The sequence below is a fragment of the Hemicordylus capensis genome, chromosome 3 (assembly GCF_027244095.1).
Source record: "Hemicordylus capensis ecotype Gifberg chromosome 3, rHemCap1.1.pri, whole genome shotgun sequence".
Lineage (NCBI taxonomy): Eukaryota > Metazoa > Chordata > Lepidosauria > Squamata > Cordylidae > Hemicordylus > Hemicordylus capensis.
The window spans coordinates 117,737,207-117,756,976 of NC_069659.1; the positions used below are offsets into that span (position 1 = coordinate 117,737,207).

The window sequence follows — 19,770 nt, forward strand, 5'->3', positions numbered from 1 at the left end:
CTGTACCGGAACTCTCGCGAGAAAGCCTGCTTCCCGTCACCATAGGCGAGTTTCTTTTTCCCCGCGCGGGATTCCCCCCAACCTTTCAGATGGTGCAATGACGACAAAACGTCGCGCCGGATGTTTTGGGTAGTGCTAGTGAGCGACGCGGAAGAAAAGGGGTTGAGTTTGGGCTGTGTTCCTTTAGTGGTGGTTCTATTCTGACAATAGTTGGATGTGAGGTAATTTTTTTCTTTCTTTTCCGTGTTTTTTTTTTTAAATTGTTCAAGGGAACAGCTGGGCCGACGGGTGGTAGGTGTTGTTCTGGCATTATAGGAAAGAAGGTGGGCAGGGAAGATGTTGCTGAGTTATTCCTGTGATGCTCCCCATTGAGGCTGGTTCTGGGCATCAGTCCCGTGGCCTGAAAGCCTGCTGGATGACATCCAGAATCAGCAGTAACCCATATCTATCTGTCTGTCTTTGCCAAAACTTTACCAAATGGTGATTATGGTTACTTTGGGATTATTTTCTTACCAGCTAGTACAACTATTATCTAGACCCATTTCAAAGTGGCTTTCATGTGGGCTGTGGGGTTAAGACTGCCTTGGTTGGCCTGATGTGATGTAATCTCCAACTGGCTGTCTACAGAGGGGGTGTGATTTTGTTGATTCTTTTGGATCTCTCTGCGACTTTTGATCACATCAACCATGGTATTCTTCTGGACTGCCTGAGGGAGGTGGGATTGGGTGGTACTGTCTTATGGTGGTTCCGCTCCTATCTCTCTGGCAAATTCCAGATGGCGTTGCTTGGAGATAGTTATGTGCACAGAAATGGCAGGGGGCTGGTTCGATGGGTGGGGGATAACTTTAAGGGCAGGGAGGATGCACTTACTCCCCCCACCCACCGCTGTATTTCCCCCACTGGCGCTCATGTAAGAACTGGTCCGGTGGGGTGGCAGCATACCTCCTTGCCCCCCGTCCGCTCTTCGGACTGGAAGTGACATGAAATAGCGTGCGTACATCACACATGTGCCTGATAGTAATGGGCTGATTGAGGGACAACAAATTGAAGTTGAATCCAAATAAGAGGGAGGTACTGAATGGGGTGGGGGGTGGGGGGAGGACCTAAGAGATTGTTAAGATCTGCTTGTTCTGGATGGGGTTACACTTCCCCCTGAAAGATCAGGTATGTAGCTTGGGAGTGCTCCTGAACACAAAGCTCTCCCTGGTTTCTCAAGCTGAGGTTCTAGTCAGGAGTACTTTTTATCAGCCTCAGCTGATATGTCAGCTACATCAATTTCTAGAGGTTTTGATACGTCAGCTACGTCCATTTCTAGAGGTCAGCTACATCCATTTCTAGAGGATCTTAAAACAATGGTACATATGCTGGTAACTTCCAGGCTTGATTACTGTAATGCGCTCTACATTGGACTGCCTTTGTACGTAGTCCGGAAACTATAATTGGTACAGAATGCAGCAGCCAGATTGGTCTCTGGGACAACACAAAAGGACCACATAACACCGGTTTTGAAAGAACTGCACTGGCTGCCAATATGTTTCCGGGTGAAATACAAAGTGTTGGTTATTACCTATAAAGCCCTTAATAGCTTGGGTCCAGGCTATTTAAGAGAGTACCTTCTTTGTCATGAACCCTGCCGCCTGTTGTGATCTTCTGGAGAGGTCCGGTTACGGTTTCTACCAGCTCGTTTGGTGGCCCTTCCAGGACCGGGCTTTCTCTGTGGCTGCCCCAGGGCTTTGGAATATGCTCTCTGCTGAAATAAGACCCCCAAGACTCTCCTGTTTTCACAGGCATTTAATCAGAATTAATTTTAATAATTTGTTTTAATAACTATTTAACGCTATTTTTATTATGTCATGTATTTTAATTTCTGACTTTTAAATGTTATAATATAAATGTTATAAATTATAAATGACTTATAAATGTTATAAAAGAACCCTGCTAACTGGGCAAAGAGGCACCTTTTACCGTGGTGATTCTCTTTATTTAGCAGGGGGAGAGTAACTGGCCCTATCCACCCACAGCACAGTACTTCCAGTGACTGTTGCTGGTGTGTGTCTTATGTTTCTTTTTAGAATGTGAGCCCTTTGGGACAGGGAGCCATCTTATTTGTTTTATTTCTCTTTGTAAACCACCCTGAGCCATTTTTGGAAGGGTGGTATAGAAATCTTATTATTATTATTATTATTATTATTATTATTATTATAAATTGTGTACACCACGTAGAGATGTACATATCAAGTGGTGTAAAAATTTGATATAAATAATAAAATAATTATCTGCCATTCCTACCCCGGGGTTTTTTCCTCATTTTTTCCTCTAGCTCAGGGATTATATTTGTTGTATTTTTCTTTCTGTCTAGATTCTTCTAGCTTTACAGATATCTATAGTAGTTTAGTAGGATCTAGGCTAGGAGAGTTAGTCCAATTGAACTTAGTGGGACTTAAGTTTATTTTATTGATTGATTGATTGATTGATTGTTAAATTTATATACCGCCTTTCATTAAAACAATCCCAAGGCAGTTTACAGCAAAATTTAAAAACAAGATGGTAAAAAAGACACAATTAAAATATTAAATGAAAGATATTAAACAAATCTGATTACAAATTTAAAACAAAAGCATAAAAGCAATACAGAGCACAAAGAGCAGCAGCAGAGAATCAAATAAATGCCTCGGCAAAAAGCCAAGATTTTACACTCTTTCTAAAAGCTGTGATAGAGACCGGGGAGCAAATAACCACTGGGAGAGCATTCCAGAGTCTGGGGGCAGCAACAGAGAAGGCCCTGTCCTGCGTGCATGACAACCGAGCCTCCCTCATTGTTGGTACCCGGAGCAGAGCCCCCTCAGATGATCTCATCAAGTGGCCAGTAAGTTCTGGGAACCGGCAGTCCCTCAGGTATCCCGGACCCAAACCGTCAAGGCTTTAAAGGTCAAAACCAGCACCTTGAATTGGACCCGGAAACAAACTGGTAGCCAGTGCAGCTCTTTCAAAATGGGTGTGATGTGCTCCCACCGGGCAGCTCCAGATAAAACCCTAGCTGCCGCATTTTGCACTAGCTGCAGTTTCCGGATATTCTTCAAGGGCAGTCCCACGTAGAGCACGTTACAGTAATCCAGCCGTGATGTGACTAAGGCATGGGTAACTGTGGTCAGATCTGCCTTTTCGAGAAAGGGACTCAGCTGGCACACTAGCCAAAGCCGTGCAAAGGCACCCCTGGCCACTGCATCCACCTGAGCTTCCAAAAGTAAAGCCGGGTCCAGTAATACCCCCAAGCTGCGTAGTTGCTCCTTCAAGGGGAGTGCAACCCCATCCAGAACCAGTAAAATCTCCTCATCCCGATTGGCTCTCCTACTGACCAACATTACCTCTATCTTGTCCAGATTCAATTTCGATTTATTAGCCCACATCCAACCCATCATGGTTTCCAGCCCCCAAATCAGGACATCCACCGCCTTCCTAGGATGAGGTGACAAGGAGAGATAGAGTTGAGTGTCATCCGCATATTGCTGACAACTCAGTCCAAGTCCCTGGATGACCTCTCCCAGCGGTTTCATGTAGATGTTAAACAGCATGGGGGACAAGACCGGACCCTGAGGGACCCCACAGGCCAATGGTCATGGAGCCAAGCAGTAGTCCCCCAGCACCACCTTCTGGACCCTCCCCCCAAGAAAGGACCGGAACCACTGCAATGCAGTACCTCCGATTCCCATACTCAAGAGGCAGCCCAGAAGGATACCATGGTCGATGGTATTAAACACTGCTGAGAGGACCAGCAGAACCAACAGGGACACACTCCTGTCTAGTTCTCGGCATAGGTCATCTACTAGAGCGACCAAGGCAGTCTCAGTCCTATATCCGGGGCGGAAGCCAGATTGAAAAGGGTCCAGATAATCCGTATCATCCAAGACCCTCTGCAGCTGGGATGCCACCACACACTCTGTCACCTTGCCCAAAAGGGGCAGGTTAGAGACCAGTCTATAGTTGTCCGGGTTGGAGGAATCAAGAGAGGGCTTTAATAATGGTCTTACCATCGCCTCCTTAAGGCACGATGGCATCCTGCCCTCCCTTAATGAAGCATTAATAATCACCTCCAATCATCTACCTTTCCCCTCCCTGGCAGCTTTTATTAGCCATGAAGGACAAGGGTCAAGAGCACACGATGTTGCCTGCACACTGCCCAGGATCTTGTCCACATCCTCAGGCTGCACCAACTGAAAAAAATCCAATACAATAGGACCAGATGGTACTAGATGCACATCTGCTGAAACTGCCAAAACTCTGGAGTCCAAATCAGCACGGATGCGAGCGACTTTATCTGCAAAGTGACACGCAAACTGATCACAGCGGGCTGTGGATTGTTCCTCCCCCATTACCTGGGGGGATGTGTGCAGCAGTGTCTTAGCTACATGAAACAGCTCAGCTGGTCTGCACTGAGCAAATGCATTGGAGGTGGAGAAAAAGCATTTTTCCGAGGAATGGGGAGGGCATCCTAACTTGACGGGTTGTCAGCCTTCTCATGCTTCAAGACAGGGCCAATCAGATTTCAGATCTGTAAATACTATGCTGCTCCAGCCACACCCAACCCAGTTCCGGTCCTGTCTTGCTTCAAGTCAGTCCACAAGCTGCCCAGTCTCCTCTAGCTTCTAGCTGCCTTAGGCTTGTTTTTCCTTGGTTATCCTCTTCCTTTTTTGCTTTGTGTCTCTGCACTTGTTCCACTCATGGAGCTTTCATATTGCAGTGACATGCTGAAGGGCACACTTTTGGAGGGCCCCCTCTTAGAGGCTATGTTGGCACCCACCTATGCGGTGTCTGGGACTGCTGCCGTGTGCGCTGCTGGGTTTTCTGAGGGAACCATTGCTAAAAGCTCTGAGATGGCTCCGTGCCTAGAGCTCGTTCTGCCCCCAAAAGTGGCAAAGAAGACCAAACACTTAAATGGCCCAGACGTGGCCTAAAGGAAAAAGGAATGCAAGCTGGCCTCCGGTGGTGCTCCACTTTGTGAGAGGCTTCAGCTACAGGCAGTACGGGCGCGGCTATCACCAACGGCAGTCTCTGAGATTCCCGCCAAAACCACAGCAGCAATTATGTCTCTCCTCAGCCCATGCCTGTTTATAAGGCTTTGCCTTCGGCCTTGCCGCTCGCTGCTTCTGCACTCCTACAGGGGGTGCGCTCAGAAACGCCTGAGACTATTACCAGCCCTAACAATGAGGCTTTGTCAGCCGGTGAGTTGCAGTGGTTGGGGGACTTTGTTTAAAAAAAACAATGTTTGTCCCTGGTGTCTCCTTTGTTGGAACAGTTGGGTTCTTCAGGGCAGGTAGCTGCCATCGTTCCCCCACCCCCGAGTGTGAGGGGGCTGCCTTGCGGGGGATGGGGGAGTGGCATCTGAAGCCCTGGCTAGGCCCCCTGGGTGCCCTTCCTTTTCTTCCTCCCCCGATTCAAGCCCTCAGAAGGGCTATTCCGCAAAGCAAGCAGTTTCAGTTTTCCCTCCCCTCTAAAAGGAGACTCCATAAAAGAAAAAGAGTGCCACTGCCAGATGAGGGCATTAGGGCACCTAAACGCCCCCTAGTGGCTCCTCTGCCAGCAGCAGCATCTTCTGTTGTTACTGCTGTGCCCCCACCTCATCACTCTGCTGCTGTTTCTTCTGACAGAGAGTCCTCTGAGTCAGAAAAGGAAGAAGGGGAATTGTCTGATGAACAGAACCCTTCTCAAGAGAGACCCAGCTCTTGTTTGCTTTCCTTGTCAGAGTTCGAGGTTTTGTTGGCCAAAGTGAAAAGAGTTATTAAGGATGTGTCCCCAGAATCAGGGGTTCCTTACAATTCAGGTTTAGATCAAGAGGTTTTCCCCTCTACCTCGGCTTCAACAGCCACGATTCCTTTTCCCACTCTCTTCAAGGATGTACTGTTAGCAGAAAAAAGGGGGGTGCCTGTTACCACTAAACCTGTTTTGACTTTTCCTAAGAAATTATATACTCTGCTGCCTGACATTATGTCTTTGTTAGCTACTCTCATTGTAGATGCTCCTGTGGTGCAATTAGCGTTGTGTGCGTAGCTGAATAAGAAGTCACCTGAGGAGAAGAAGGCGGATCATCTTCTACGAAAAGGTCATGAGGCCTCGGCCACTGTCATTGGAGCAGTAACAACCAATTCAATCTTTGCTAGGGCGTCCATTCGTTAGGTGAAAGAACTGATAAGAGTGGTGCCTCCAGAAAATGTTGAACTTCAGCAATGTCTTTATAAATTGGCCAGGGTGTCTCTCTTATGGCTGACTTGAGCCTTCATTGTCTGCAACATGCCTCCCGTGCCATGGCAGCAGGGGTGGCGGTCAGGAGAGGCTTAAGGCTGAGACATTAGAAAATAGACATGAAGTCAAAGTTGCCTTGGCTGCTACTCCCTTTTTAGGAGGGAAGTCATTTGGAGAGTCTTTAGATCCAGTTTTGGTTGAAACCCGTGACATAAAAATAATAATATAAATAAAAAATAAATAAAATAAAATAAAGGCCATGCCTATGGGGCAAGGGGAAGCTCGTAGGGGGTTTAATTCCTCATTTCAGAGTTCCTTTCATCCCTACAGAAATTCACCCTGCGCAGGTTATGCTGGCTTCAGGGGCACTGACAGAGACAAAGACAACCGAGGCTTGGCATTCAGAGGGTCCTGGAAACTATCCTGGTCCGGCAGGAACAGGGGACAGAATAAGAATTGATTGGGCTCCTTCGCCAACAGTGCAGATTCCAGGAATCGTAAGCAATGATGTTGGGACCGTCTCCTGGACTTTGCCAGGACCTAGGTGCTGATCACCACCGATCAGTGGGTTATTCGTACGGTTACCCGGGGTTATTCAATAGATTTCGTATCTGTTCCCCATGATTTTCTTTTTGTAACTCCTGTTTCCAGACAGCGTTCCAAAAGGCTTCTGATGGAGCAGGTTATTCTTCATCATGGCAAGGCGTGTTTTCTTTGCTCTTCTCGGTTCCAAAGAAGGATGACACCTGGCGTGCGATTCTCGACCTGAAACGTCTAAACTGCCTTGTGAGGAAGTGGACCTTCAGGATGGAGTTGTTAAAGTCCATCAAGAGATCAGTCCACCCGTGGAATTGGCTTTCATCTATAGACTTGTCAGAGGCTTATCTGCACGTCCCAGTTCACCTGAGGTAGCGTCGTTTCCTGAGGTTTGCTTACAATCAACAGCACTTCCAATACAGAGCATTGCCTTTTGGCCTGTCATTGGTGCCCCGAGTATTTACAAAATTGATGGTAGCTGTCATCGTGCACGCATGGGAATTCAGGCCTATCCATATTTGGACAATGTGTTGATCATCTTCAACTGTCTCACATTCTGCTACATCTGGGAGTCCTTTTCAATATGGAGTTAGCATTAGTATCTCTACCAGTAGAGTGTCAGAACAAGCTCACAGAGACTATCGCTTCTTGGATGCTGAAGAAGAAAGGGGACCTCATGTTTCAAATTTTGGGGCTCTTGATTGCCTGCCTGGACTGTACTCCCTGGGCCAGATTGCATTCAACACCTCTCCAATGGTTTCTTCTTCCTTTTTAATTGGTGATCATTGATAAGCAGCATTTGAAGGTTACTCTTCCTTCCAAGGTCAGGGAATCCTTTCGATGGTGGCTTTCTCTGGCACTAGAGAGGGGTACAACAGATGCGAGCCTATCTGGCTGGGGGGCACACTGTCTCGCTCACCATGCTCAAGGACTATGGCTGGAAGAGGAATTCCAGTTCAATATCAATTGGCTAGAATTGAAGGCCATACGCATGGCTCTGTTACAGTTCAGGGGCTAATTCAGAACTGTCATGCCTTGGTCAGAATGGACAATGTGAAGGCCAAGGCCCATGTACACCATCAAGGTGGCACGAGGTCACGAGTGCTTATGCAGGAGGCGGATTGCTTTCTGGCCTGGGCAAAGCTGAACCTGAAGTCCATAGCGGCTGAACTCCTGAGCGGGGAGGATATTCTCCAGGCAGACTGGCTAAGTCACCAGTGAATAGACCCGTTGGAATGGTTACTGCTTCCGTTGGTGTTCGATCAGATTGTACACAGGTACAGTCCTCATCCACTGGATCTTTTTGCAACCATGCACAATACCAAGCTCCCAAGGTTCTTTGCCAGGCATCACTGCAGACAGGCAGAAGAGAGGGATGCTCTAGTGTCTCCCTGGCCTTCAGGGTTGCTGTACATCTTTCCTCCGATGCCAATACTAGGTCTGGGGCTGCAGAAGATTGTAGCGGAAAGGGCGGAAGTCGTTCTCATTGTTCCATATTGGCCACGCCGACCTTGTTTCTCAGAGCTGGTGTCCATGTCGATTCAACCTCTGTGGCCACTTCCTCTCAGAAAAGACCTGCTTTCCCAGAGTCCTCTTCTGCACTCGGATCTCGGCTGGCTGAGACTTCACGCCTGGAGGTTGAGCGCAAGCTCTTAGTGGATAAAAGGTATTCCTCTTGGGTTCAAGATTCCATTCTGGAGTCCAGGAGGCCGTCCACCTCTTGCATATATCAACTTACCTGGCGTGCCTTCTGTTCTTGGACAGCAAAGCACGATGTCCTTCCGGCTTCTGCTAGAGTGTTAGAAGTTTGGGGGTTTCTGCACTCTGGTTTAGAGAGTGGTCTTCGTCTGTACACCTTAAGGCAGCAGTTCTCTGCTCTATCGTCTGTTTTGGACCTCAGGGATTCTGGTTCTTCATCTTTGCATCCCCATATTAGTCAGTTTTTGAAGGGAGTGAGTAATTTGGCTCCTCTTCCTATCCACAGGTTTCCCACTTGGGATTTAAATAAGGTTTTAAATACCTTGACCAAGGCTCCATTTGAACCTCTCAGTTCTGTTGCTTTGAGGTATTTGTCCAGGGTTTTATTCTTAGTGGCGATAAACTTAACCGCCTTGAGCCATTTTTGGAAGGGCAGTGTAGAAATTGAATGAATGAATGAATAAATGAATAAAATAACCTCTTCTAGGAGGGTTTCGGAGTTGGCTGCCCTCTCAGTGAGAGATGAGTTGTGTATTTTTCAAAAAAGAGTCAGTTGTTTTAAAGTTGGATCCTACCTTCTTAACGAAGGTCAGTTCTATTTTCCACAGAAGCCAGGAAGTGGTGTTACCTTTGTTCTGTTCCAAGCCCATGCATCCTAAGGAACGTGTGTGGCATAAGTTGGATGTGTGAAGGGCTTTAAGAAATTATACCCACCAAACTCAGTCTTTTAGGAAAACGGACTCTTCCTTTGTTTCTTTTCAAGCAGGCTCCCTCGGGACCAAAGCTTCTAAATTGTTTTTGGCCTGGTGGCTTAGGGCTTCGATAGCCTTGTCTTATGAGACATTGAACCTATCTGTGCCCAGAGGTATCATGGCGCATTCAGTGAGAAGTGTGACTGCATCGGCAGCTTTCTCAGCAAGAGCTCCCCTGGAGGAGATTTGTAAAGCGGTCACATCAAGTTCTATTTCTCCTTTTGTGAGACACTATAAGATTTCTTCCTTCTGTGATCCCCAGGCGGCGGGTGGAAGGACAATTCTTCAGCGGGTGGTCTAGGCATCCGCTCCCCACCCTTGATTTCATTCAGCTTGGGTGCGTCCCGTCAAGTTAGGATGCCCTCCCCATTCCTCGGAAAAAGAAACATTGGTAGACTTACCATGAATTGTTCTTTTTCGAGGTATGGGGAGGGCATCCTGCCCTCCCACAGATGCTGGGAAAGGAATGATATTCCTTGGGTGGCGGGGCAACTCCCAGGGTTCAAGATTGTGCTATCCCTGTTCTTTCTCTTCCTTTGGAGGTCTCTGGATTTTCCCTGGTTGACCTTTCTTCTGTTCTTGTTCATTCTGTTTCTCTGGTGGTTGAAAGCCAGAGTTTTTTCTCCATTATGGGGCTACAGGTTTTTCGCTCACAGTCCTGGAACTGGGTTGGGTGTGGCTGGAGCAGCATAGTATATACAGATCTGAAATCTGATTGGCCCTGTCTTGAAGCATGAGAAGGCTGACAACCCGTCAAGTTAGGATGCCCTCCCCATACCTCGAAAAAGAACAATTGATGGTAAGTCTACCAATGTTTTTTTCTTTGCCGTCCCCACTGCCACGGAGTAGTCCCTAAAATGGGCTCTAGTCCTTGTTCGGTCGGATTTGTGACGACTCTTCCTCCAGCATCGTTCCAGTCATCATCCAAGTTGTTTCATCACCCTAAGCTCTGAGGAAAACCAAGGAGCCGAACGGGCTCCACCAAGCTGGAGAGGGCATTTAGGAGCAACCGTGTCAACAGCCCGGGCCGTCTCTCCATTCCAGAGATCAACCAGGGCCTCGACAGGGTCACCAGCTCTGGACACTGGAAACTCCCCGAGGGCCTTCTGGAATCCAAGCAGATCCATAAGCCTCCGGGGATGGACCAGTCTAATCAGTCCACCACCTCTGCAGAGGGCAGACGGAGCAGTCAAACTAAACCCCACCAGATGATGATCTGTCCATGACAAGGGAGTTATCTCACACTCCCCCACCTCCAGATCATTTATTCCCCAGTCAGCAAAAACCAGATCCAGAGTATGTCCTGCCATGTGGGTAGGGCCTGATACCAATTGAGACAGGCCCATGGTTTCCATGGAGGCCATGAAATCCTGAGCCACACCCACTAGGGGACCCTCAGCGTGGACATTGAAATCTCCCAAAACAATAAGCCTGGGAGAACCCAAGGCCACCTCCAAGACCACCCCCACCAGCTCAGGTAGGGAGACTGAAGTGCAGTGGAGTGGTCGGTACACCAACAGAATCCCCAGCCTATCTCAGTTGCCTGGACTATTTCCCCCTGTAACGGCCTGCCCAACTCCCACTGCCATACCTTCCTCTGCCCACTACCAGTGATATTGCTACCCCCACACCAACCCCACTTTCCTGCTCTTCCAGACACATCCCTCAGTCCAAACAACCACAGCTCCACTACTTAATAAAACCAGGGGTCAAACAGCTGACTTCTGACCCGAGGCAGCTCGCCCCAAGGCTGAGAACCACAAGGAGAAAGCACCAAGAGATTTGCGCTCATGGCTCAGCCTGAGCTTTAAAGCAGCCTCTAGTTGATACACACAAAGGAGAAGGTGGGCAGAGGCGAAAAGCACAATCAATGCCCTGCCAAAGATATTCCCTCTTCCCTATAACAAACTATAAAACTCCCTCCTATTAGAACAGGGCAGTGCCTTAGCTAGTCTGGTAGGTTTTGTACTGCTGTGGGGAAAGAAGAAGAAGAAGAAAACAGAGAAAGGAAAAACACTCCAGGGAGGTATGGGAGGGACTGTTGTCATCAGTGCTCCTGCTCAGCAGTTCACCAAACTTGCTGGGACTCTTCAAGCCTCTGGCTACTGCAGACCACCAGCTGTTTTCCACTCGGCTTAGAGCCACAAGGCTGAGAGCCCTTGTGCTCTCGCCCTTCGGCTCACGCCCCTGACTCAGCTGGATCTTAAATTGCAGTTGTTACCTGCAAGGGGTGGAACACAGGCAAGCACTCAGAGCCCTCTTCTCATCTCCCTGCCCCTGGCTCATGACAAACTTGTCTCATCGATTTCAGTGGTGTTTAGTCATGACCATCTTCGTCTGGATCTTGCTGTTTTGACATGGTGACAGTCTCCAGTTTTAGAGGTTGATTAGCCTTCAGTGATCTAGAATTCTCTCAATATTTAGTTACTTTTACACTAAAACCATTAGAATTGCTACCAGCTTACAATGATATGATAACAGAAAAACATTTTGTCTCATGTTTGTTTTGGCACAAGTTGGTTGAATTTTTTTTTTCCCATTTGGGAGCTCTATGGAACAAGGATCTGCCTCTTTTATTTGAAACAGAATCAAATCCCACTAAATGAAAATGATGTAAACAATTTATATAACAAAAAATATGAATTTTTACCAAATATTACCAATACAATATATACCAATAAGTATATATAACATGTATGTAATAAGTATATTTCAACACGATTTCGCAATAAATCCTTGTTTCACAAATGCTTCATCAGAAAACTTTATTTACAACCGTAAGTATATAGGGATGTGCACAAAACTGGTTTGTCCAGTTCGGTTCGAATTCAAACCGGGTTCAAACCAGGAGGGGAGGTTAAGTTTGGGTTTTGCTCGAACCCCCCCTGGTTTGGTTCAAATTTGAACTGTTTCAAACCAGTTCAAACCTCCAAAAGTGAGTGGGGTGGTAGCTGGCACCCATGAATACCTACCATCCAACCCCCAAAGCAATCGGACACTCATATGATTTTTAATGAATTTTTGAAATTTATTTTTATTTTTTTCTCATAGGGTATAATGGGACTCGAACCACCCCATTAGCCCATTCTCTTTATTTAGCAGGGGGAGAGTAATTGGCCCTATCTACCCCCAGCACAGTACTTCCAGTGACTGTTGCTGGTGGCTATCTTATGTTTCTTTTTAGAATGTGAGCCCTTTGGGGACATGGTTCCATCTTATTTGTTTGTTATTTATCTGTGTAAACCACCCTGAGCCATTTTTGGAAGAGTGGTATAGAAATTGAATTATTATTATTATTAATTATTAATTATTTATCAATAATAAATAAATAAATCCCTATTGTGGAGCACCCATGAGTGCCAGCAACCACCCAAACCCGGAAGCAATTGGATACTCCTACGATTTTTTATGAATATTTGAAATACTTTTAATTATTTTTCTCACAGGGTATAATGGAACTCGAACCAGCCCATTGTCCCCTATTGTGGAGCACCTAAGGACACAAAGTTGGGGTGGGTGGTAGGCACCTGGGGTGCCTACCACCCACAAAACCCCAAGACAATCGGATACTCCTCCGATTATTGGTGAATTTTTAACATATTTTTGAATTCCTTATAGGAAATAATGAGGATTCCAGCAAATGTATAGCTTCACGTTGGGGGGAAAGGGGTGGTAGGTGGTAGTTCCCAAGGGGGTCAAGGAAGCTACCAGAATTATTTGAAAGGAATTAGGCAAAGGGCTGGTTTTTAAGTGATTTTTGAAGTTTACGCATCTTTAAGGTTTCTCTCCATAAAGAAGCATGGAGGTTTCAGCAAATGTATAGCTTCATGTTGTGGAGAAAGGGGTGGCCTAGAGTGGAGTGTGGTGGGTAGTAATTCCCAAGGGGGGCAAGGAAGCTACTAGAATTATTTGAAAGGAATTGGGCAAAGGGCTGATTTTTAAGTGATTTTTGAAATTTACGTGTCTTTAAGGTTTTTCTCCATAGGGAAGAATGGAGGTTTCAGCAGCCCCATAACTGCAGTTGGGGGGGGGGTGCTGGGGTGGCCCAGAGCAAGTGGTGGTGTAGTGCATAGAGGGTGCCAACTAGGGGTGTGCCCGGAACCATGGAAGCGCGGTCTGGCACTGGGGGGAGTGTGGCTCTAAGGGTGGAGGGGTAGTGCTTACCCCTCCCGCTGCTTTTCCCCCTCCGGCACTTGACTTTTACACAAAGTTTTTGGGGTGGCAGAGTTTCTCCCTGCCCCCATCGTCTGGAATGCCCCTATCATTGTCTTGAACAAGGAGAACTTGGCGCCACGCATGCGCACATCACGGCGTGCCGCATATGTATGCGGCACATGCGGCGGCAACGGGTGTCTGTGCGCCACAACGATTGCATGCATGGCACCAAGTTCTCCTTGTTCCAGACAACGATGGGGGCAGGGGCGGCAGGGAGGAACTCTGCCGCCCCAAAAACTTTATGTAAAAGTTGAGCGCCAGAGGGGGAAAAGCGGCAGGAGGGTACTACTCCCTCCCCCCCCCCACCGCTGGACTGGCCGAATTCTGAACTGGTCCGGAGGCCTCTTACATGGCCCTGGACCGGTTCCATGCACATTCCTAGTGCCAGCTAACCCATGGGGTACTGGGTTTTGTTGTTTCTGAGGTGTTCTGAGTGTAGATTCTCTGGTAGCATATGAGAGTTTCAATGATAAACCATGAATCCACTCTCATTTGCTGCCAGAGAATCTACACTCAGAACACCTCAGAAACAACAAAACCCAGTTTTGTTAGCAACCCATGGGGGTGGTTGGCACCCTCTGTGCAAACTTAATATCTTCTGGTTTGTGATGGGCTTGTAAAAAATGATCAGTAAGTGGTGCCTCCAATGTCCGATTCTTAACTCGAGAGTTAAAGGTCATCATAAATGTGGGACATGTGCAGCTTGTAAATTTTCCTTGCCCAATCAAATTTTTCAGCATCCCACTAGTGATAATAGGAAGCCTTTGGAACATCTTTCTAATTTTAATTCGTTTTATGCTATATATATGTCATCATTTGTCCTTGTTCCAAATTGTATGTGGGATGCACCATGCGTCGTTAAAAACATATTCTTGAACATTACTCTAGAGTTAAGAATCGCACATTGGAGGCACCGCTTACTGAGCATTTTTTACAAGCCCCTCACAAACCAGAAGATATTAAGTTTATTTCCACTTTTAGGAAGGAGAGGTTTAAATTTTGCAATATAAATGCAGAGAAATTGTTATATCAGCAGGAATCTTTTTACATACACAGATTGAACACTTTACAACCTATTGGATTGAATACTATGATGGATTTATCCTATTTTTTGCAATCTTGGCGGTGTGTTTGTAAGGAGGCTTCACAGCTCTAATTGAGTGGAATGTGGAGGAGGATCAACAGCTGCATACAACTGAGTGTTGAAGGCTATATATTAGGAGTAAGTGAGGTGGTTGATAATGACGCTGGCGATGGAGAGGCTGCATGTCCTGATTTAGCTCAGTTCGTCATGTTCTGGTATATCTACCTGGGTAAATTTGGTTTGTGTTGTTATGTGTGGAGTGGTTGCATTATTATATTTATTAAAAGGCTTTTGGTTAATGTATATTTTTAAATGTATGGTATATTTTTTGTTGTATCAGCATGTGAAAAGTTCGTGTGAGATAATTTACATCCTCTCGGATGAATTTAAACAACGGGATTGGAGGAAGTAATAAAGCATCCTCACGGCAACCAGGGTGAAGACTTTGTCTCTGAGAAACTGTTTATATACTTACAGTTGTAAATAATGTTTTCTGATGAAGCATTTGTGAAACAAGGATTTATTGCAAAATCTTGTTGAAATATACTTATTACATACATGTTATATATACCTATTTCATTGTATTGATAATGTATCATTCATATTTTTTGTTATATAAATAGCTTACATCATGTTCATTTAGTGATATTTGATTCTGTATGATTTGTGGTAGTACCACTCTCCTATACATATATTCTTCTTTTCTTTGAAAAGCTCCTTGTATGTGGATAGTGTGGTGTTTATGAAAATAATTTGTCTAGAACTTTTGCTCATCTCTTCATAGAAGCTTTTGAAGAAGGGATGGACACAGGCTTCCCTTGGAGTTACTTTAAGTTAGAATACCCTGCCTTCAGAAAGGATGACCAACCAAGCCACTTCTAACTTATTGTGTCTCTTCTTTTTTCAGAAGACGCAGTATTTTGAATACAGTATCATGTCTGGAAGCTTTTACTTTGTAATTGTCGGCCATCATGATAATCCAGTGTTTGAAATGGAATTTCTCCCAGCTGGTAAAGTAGAATCTAAGGTGTGAACATCAGTACAATACATTATTAACCCATAGCATTATCTGATCATCCATGTTCTTTTTGGATGCCAGGACCTAGAAATTTGAAAATGTTACATTGTTTAGTAAGTATCTAAATGTCTGGTGCTGGTATCTAGTCCAAAAACAGTATAAATATATCAGGCTTGAGGCAACCATATCTTCCTCATATTTTTGGGAACTGCAAGGAATGTTTTCCACACTGGATGCTTTTTCTCCAGTGCAAATATTTTGGTTTCTCTAGAAACTGCTTTAACTAAAATATGTCCTGTTCATAATTTCCTGTTTAGTGATACTTAACTTTTCCTGATCCAGCAACTTAACCTTTAAAATCCAGCAACTTTTTAAACTTTTCCTAATCCAAAACTCAGTTATAGAGTAATTCATGAAAGTTAATGAAATACTTCATATTGCATCTAACGTATTATTGGGCAAAAGAGTTGTGCGTCAAAGATTTCTGCTTTAGTCTGTACTTAAGGTTGATTTTCCATTGTTTTTCTTAGGATGATCATCGCCATCTCAATCAGTTCATAGCGCATGCTGCTCTTGACTTAGTGGATGAGAACATGTGGTTGTCTAATAATATGTACCTGAAGACTGTAGACAAGTTTAATGAATGGTTTGTTTCTGCTTTTGTCACTGCAGGACATATCCTTTTTTCCCTATAATATTACTAATATCTGGGTAATGAGACTATTTTGGAGAATAGTTAATACCTCGGTATTTAGTAAAATGGAGAAATACCCTACATTTCTAGATGAGCAAATGAGTATGGTAAGGTAGCAGGGTTTTTGGGTTGGAGATCATCATGAACAGAGGAGCTAGGCATCTTGACATCATGTTTTTAAAATGATTTAAAATGGTTTCTGGTTATTCAAGCAGCTTTTCAATGCCAATATCTTTACAGTATTTAAGAATTCATTGAAGGATATAATGTACTTAGCCAAGCAGGAGTAGCTTTTATCAAGCAGAGTGTGGAATGGATGGGTATATGAAATGCATGCTCAGATTGCTCATTCCTCTAACACTGTGTAACATTATCTATACTTGTATGAGCAGAAGGAAGGCTAATACTGAGCCCTGTCAGAATCCTCCATGCTTAGTATATTGGTATTGGACTGTATTGCAGCCAGATAAAATAGACAAATATACCCATAGAGTTGCCTTCTTTACTGTGTCTGCTAAAAATAGAAGGGCTAAAATTAAGTACAGTATTATAATTTGTGCTTAGGACTCCTGAGCTTTAGTTATGGTGCCAGATGCTTTTTTAGTAAAAGCAATATTTTTTTACTTGAAAGAAAATAATTTCACTTCACAGTGGAAGAAAATGTCTTTATTTGCCTGCTCAGTGGAGGTTTTTTGGTTTTATGAAGGATATTACACTTGCAGCACAATCATAAGCATGTTTACACAGAAGGCAGTCCCACTGAGTTCAGCAAGGCTTACTGCCCAGTAAGTGTGCATAGGATTGTAGCCCCATGAGTCTTCTAGTTCTTGGGAAATACAGTGTTCTTCCAATACTTAGACAGGACTGCCTCCAGAAGTTGAAGCTGTATTTAACGGTGAATAGTACAAGAGCATATCTAGTTTTTGCATAGTCTTCTGTAAATCCAGCTGGAATTTTAAAATAAGCTGATGCATAGATAAACTATCAGGAGCTGGTTACTCTCCCCTGCCTTCCCTGTAAGTAAGTGTGTGTGTGTGTGTGTGTGTGTGTGTGTGTGTGTGTGTGAATGAAAATAAATCCGGTGACTTATGCAAGGCTGTGGTCCTGGGGTCATGTTTTGGCAATTTTTTGCCTTGAGAATAGACTCCCTCTTTGTTCAAAACTTCTCTTGAAACTTTGCACACACAAAAGTTTTAACCATATCTTATTATCTGCCTATTTGGTTACCAAATAGTCCTCAATTTGCCATCCTCCTGCAACTTCAAACCTCAAGACTGATTTAAAATATTTAAACTTTATATACCACATTTTTGCAACCAAGGTGATACAGTAATCTAAGGAAAACAGATGGCACGTAACACCATTGATTGATTAAGTGCTGTCCAGTCGGTGTCAACTCTTAGTGACCACATAGATTCTCTCCTGGATGATCTGTCTTCAACTTGGCCTTCAACACCATAATCAAGTTAAAAACCAAAATAGCTAGAAAACTGGCAAAAAACCAAAGGAAAAGCCAGCTCCACGTCCACTAACTGGTCCCAAAAGGCTTCCCAGAAATCTGTTGTAATAGCTGTACGATATTAGAAGGAAAATGTTAACAAGAAAGTCCAGCTGTGGAGGAAAGTTTACAATTGGCTAAAACAAAAATGAGCAAAAAAAATGGGAGTGTGTCATTGACAGATTTCAAAGGAGCTACTCTAGGGCTTGGTATAACATGGTCTTGCTGCTGTGGCTCTATAAGCCCTCTAACCTCTCCACTTGTAGCTAGTTCAGTTTCCTTTTCTCTCCAAAGCTCCACCGCAAATCCTCTGGTATCTGCCTCAGTTGGAAAAGTTATCCTATTTTTCTCATCTTGCCTGGGCCAGCTTGATCCCTTTCTGCATGGCTTGCATTTGTCTGCTTTTGACATGCTATAATATGGGTATGTTGTATATGAAAGTGCCTGTTTTCATGAAGCGCTTGGATTAGATTATTGGTTCTGGTCTGATCCAGCACTTTTAACATATTTTTCTTAATTTGTTCTACATATGAGATTTCTTATGCTTCATGATGTAAGGCAAGAAGATGGAATAAAAAACTTCTTTAGTGATGTCTATGACTTGTATATAAAGGTAAGACTCACTAATGCTAATAAAGAAAATTATGTAGAAAGTGGCTCACATGCTGCACAACAGGTGTGCTTGCTGCTTCCACAACATTTTAAACTCTGCCTGCACAGGTTGCAAAGGCAGGCAATGCTCCATGGCTACTAAGGAGTACATCCTTGCACTCCTGCTGCTACTCCAATTATTTCCAATGGGGATGGCAGTAGCATAGCAAGGACACACTCCATAGTAGCTACAGACCTTTCTTGCCTTTGGAAGCCATCCTGGTGAGATTTTAAGTGGCTCAGCTTAGGTCTTTTATTTTATTTACATATTTTTATATCGCCCAAAACTTATGTCTCTGGGCAGTTTACAACCGATAAAAACAATATTAAAACATTAGTTAAAAACAAGAAGATGGAATAAAAAGGTTTTAGGCATCTGATTACTCAGTTGTCACAATTTAACTGTTTTCTCTTTCCTCAGTTTGCAATGAATCCATTTTATGAACCCAATTCTCCTATTCGATCAACTGCATTTGACAGAAAAGTTCAGTTCCTTGGAAAGAAGCATCTCTTAAGCTGAATTTCTAGATCTGTTAGTTCTCTTAGCCCTGCTGTATATTTTGAAACATTTTTTCCTGAACCTGTGAAGACCAATCTGCTACTCAGCAAGATGTTATGAAGTGCTTAGGCTAGAGAAACAATTTCATAAATCCAACAATGTATTTATGGTATCTGACAAATTTAGATGTAAAACGTTTGTACTTGCATGTATCAAAATGTAAAAAAACAAATCTTGAATGTTTGAGGCAATGGAGTTGCCAACAATACTAAACGAAGAATCTAGCTGCCGCCAAAAAGCTCTGGCTTTTGATAGCAAGTATGTTATAGTATTCTGTTCAGGGCTGTGTCAATACCTAAATACCAGGATTGAGTTGAACAAAAGTAATGACTGAGGAAAGTTTCATTTTAAATAAAGATGGAGTATAAGGTTAAAGTTATACTCTGCTAGCTCTTAAGTCTATTTATTACAGTAGAGTGTCCTGAAATGTGTATCAAGGAACATTCTTCCACTGCAATTTTATGCATGTGTACTTGGAAGTAAGTCTAACTGACATCAGTAGTACTTACTTCCTAGTAAGTGTGCACAGGATTGCAGCATTAGTATAACCTGAAGGTAGTATGGCACTAGTTAAAGCATAACATTTCAAGTACTTGTTTAGTTTATTTAGAAATTTGCTTAAGCATTATTTCCTGAGCAGTGATATTTCACTGTATGAAAACACTAGAATTATCCTGTAACAGTTCTATGTGTTATGTTGTATTTGTAGATCTCATTGACATTCCAAATATAAATTAATGTTAAATGTTACAGCCTGGTCCTTTGAAGTGCTCTAAGCTGGTCTTTCAATCCCTGTTTAATTAAACTACACTTTGACTATTAAACAA

General features: G+C 44.1%; 2 protein-coding genes across 12 annotated transcripts in view; one reads left to right on the forward strand and one right to left on the reverse strand.

The window, feature by feature from the left end:
* The window catches only part of OFD1 (OFD1 centriole and centriolar satellite protein), a 41,001-nt gene extending 40,923 nt beyond the window's left edge, over positions 1-78 (reverse strand). Inside the window, exon 1 of the mRNA XM_053304623.1 lies at positions 7-78. The gene's annotated coding sequence lies outside the window, so the exon portion shown is untranslated. The remainder of the gene's footprint in view (positions 1-6) is intronic.
* TRAPPC2 (trafficking protein particle complex subunit 2) lies at positions 62-19,770 on the forward strand. Of its 11 annotated transcripts, none has more exons than XR_008318415.1 (6): positions 4,252-10,023; positions 15,431-15,550; positions 16,072-16,187; positions 18,028-18,156; positions 18,268-18,346; positions 18,806-19,770. XR_008318415.1 is itself a non-coding variant. In XM_053304629.1 (5 exons), exons 2-5 carry the CDS (start codon positions 15,458-15,460, stop codon positions 18,902-18,904), a joined length of 423 nt encoding a protein of 140 aa, XP_053160604.1. In that variant the 5' UTR covers positions 62-221; positions 15,431-15,457; the 3' UTR covers positions 18,905-19,770. The 11 variants fall into 11 exon arrangements, 4 of the variants coding, with proteins under 4 accessions (XP_053160604.1, XP_053160607.1, XP_053160606.1 ...); XR_008318413.1 differs by lacking the exon at positions 18,028-18,156 and having other exon boundaries at positions 4,252-6,781; positions 6,889-10,023; XR_008318414.1 differs by lacking the exon at positions 18,028-18,156 and having other exon boundaries at positions 4,252-6,734; positions 6,889-10,023.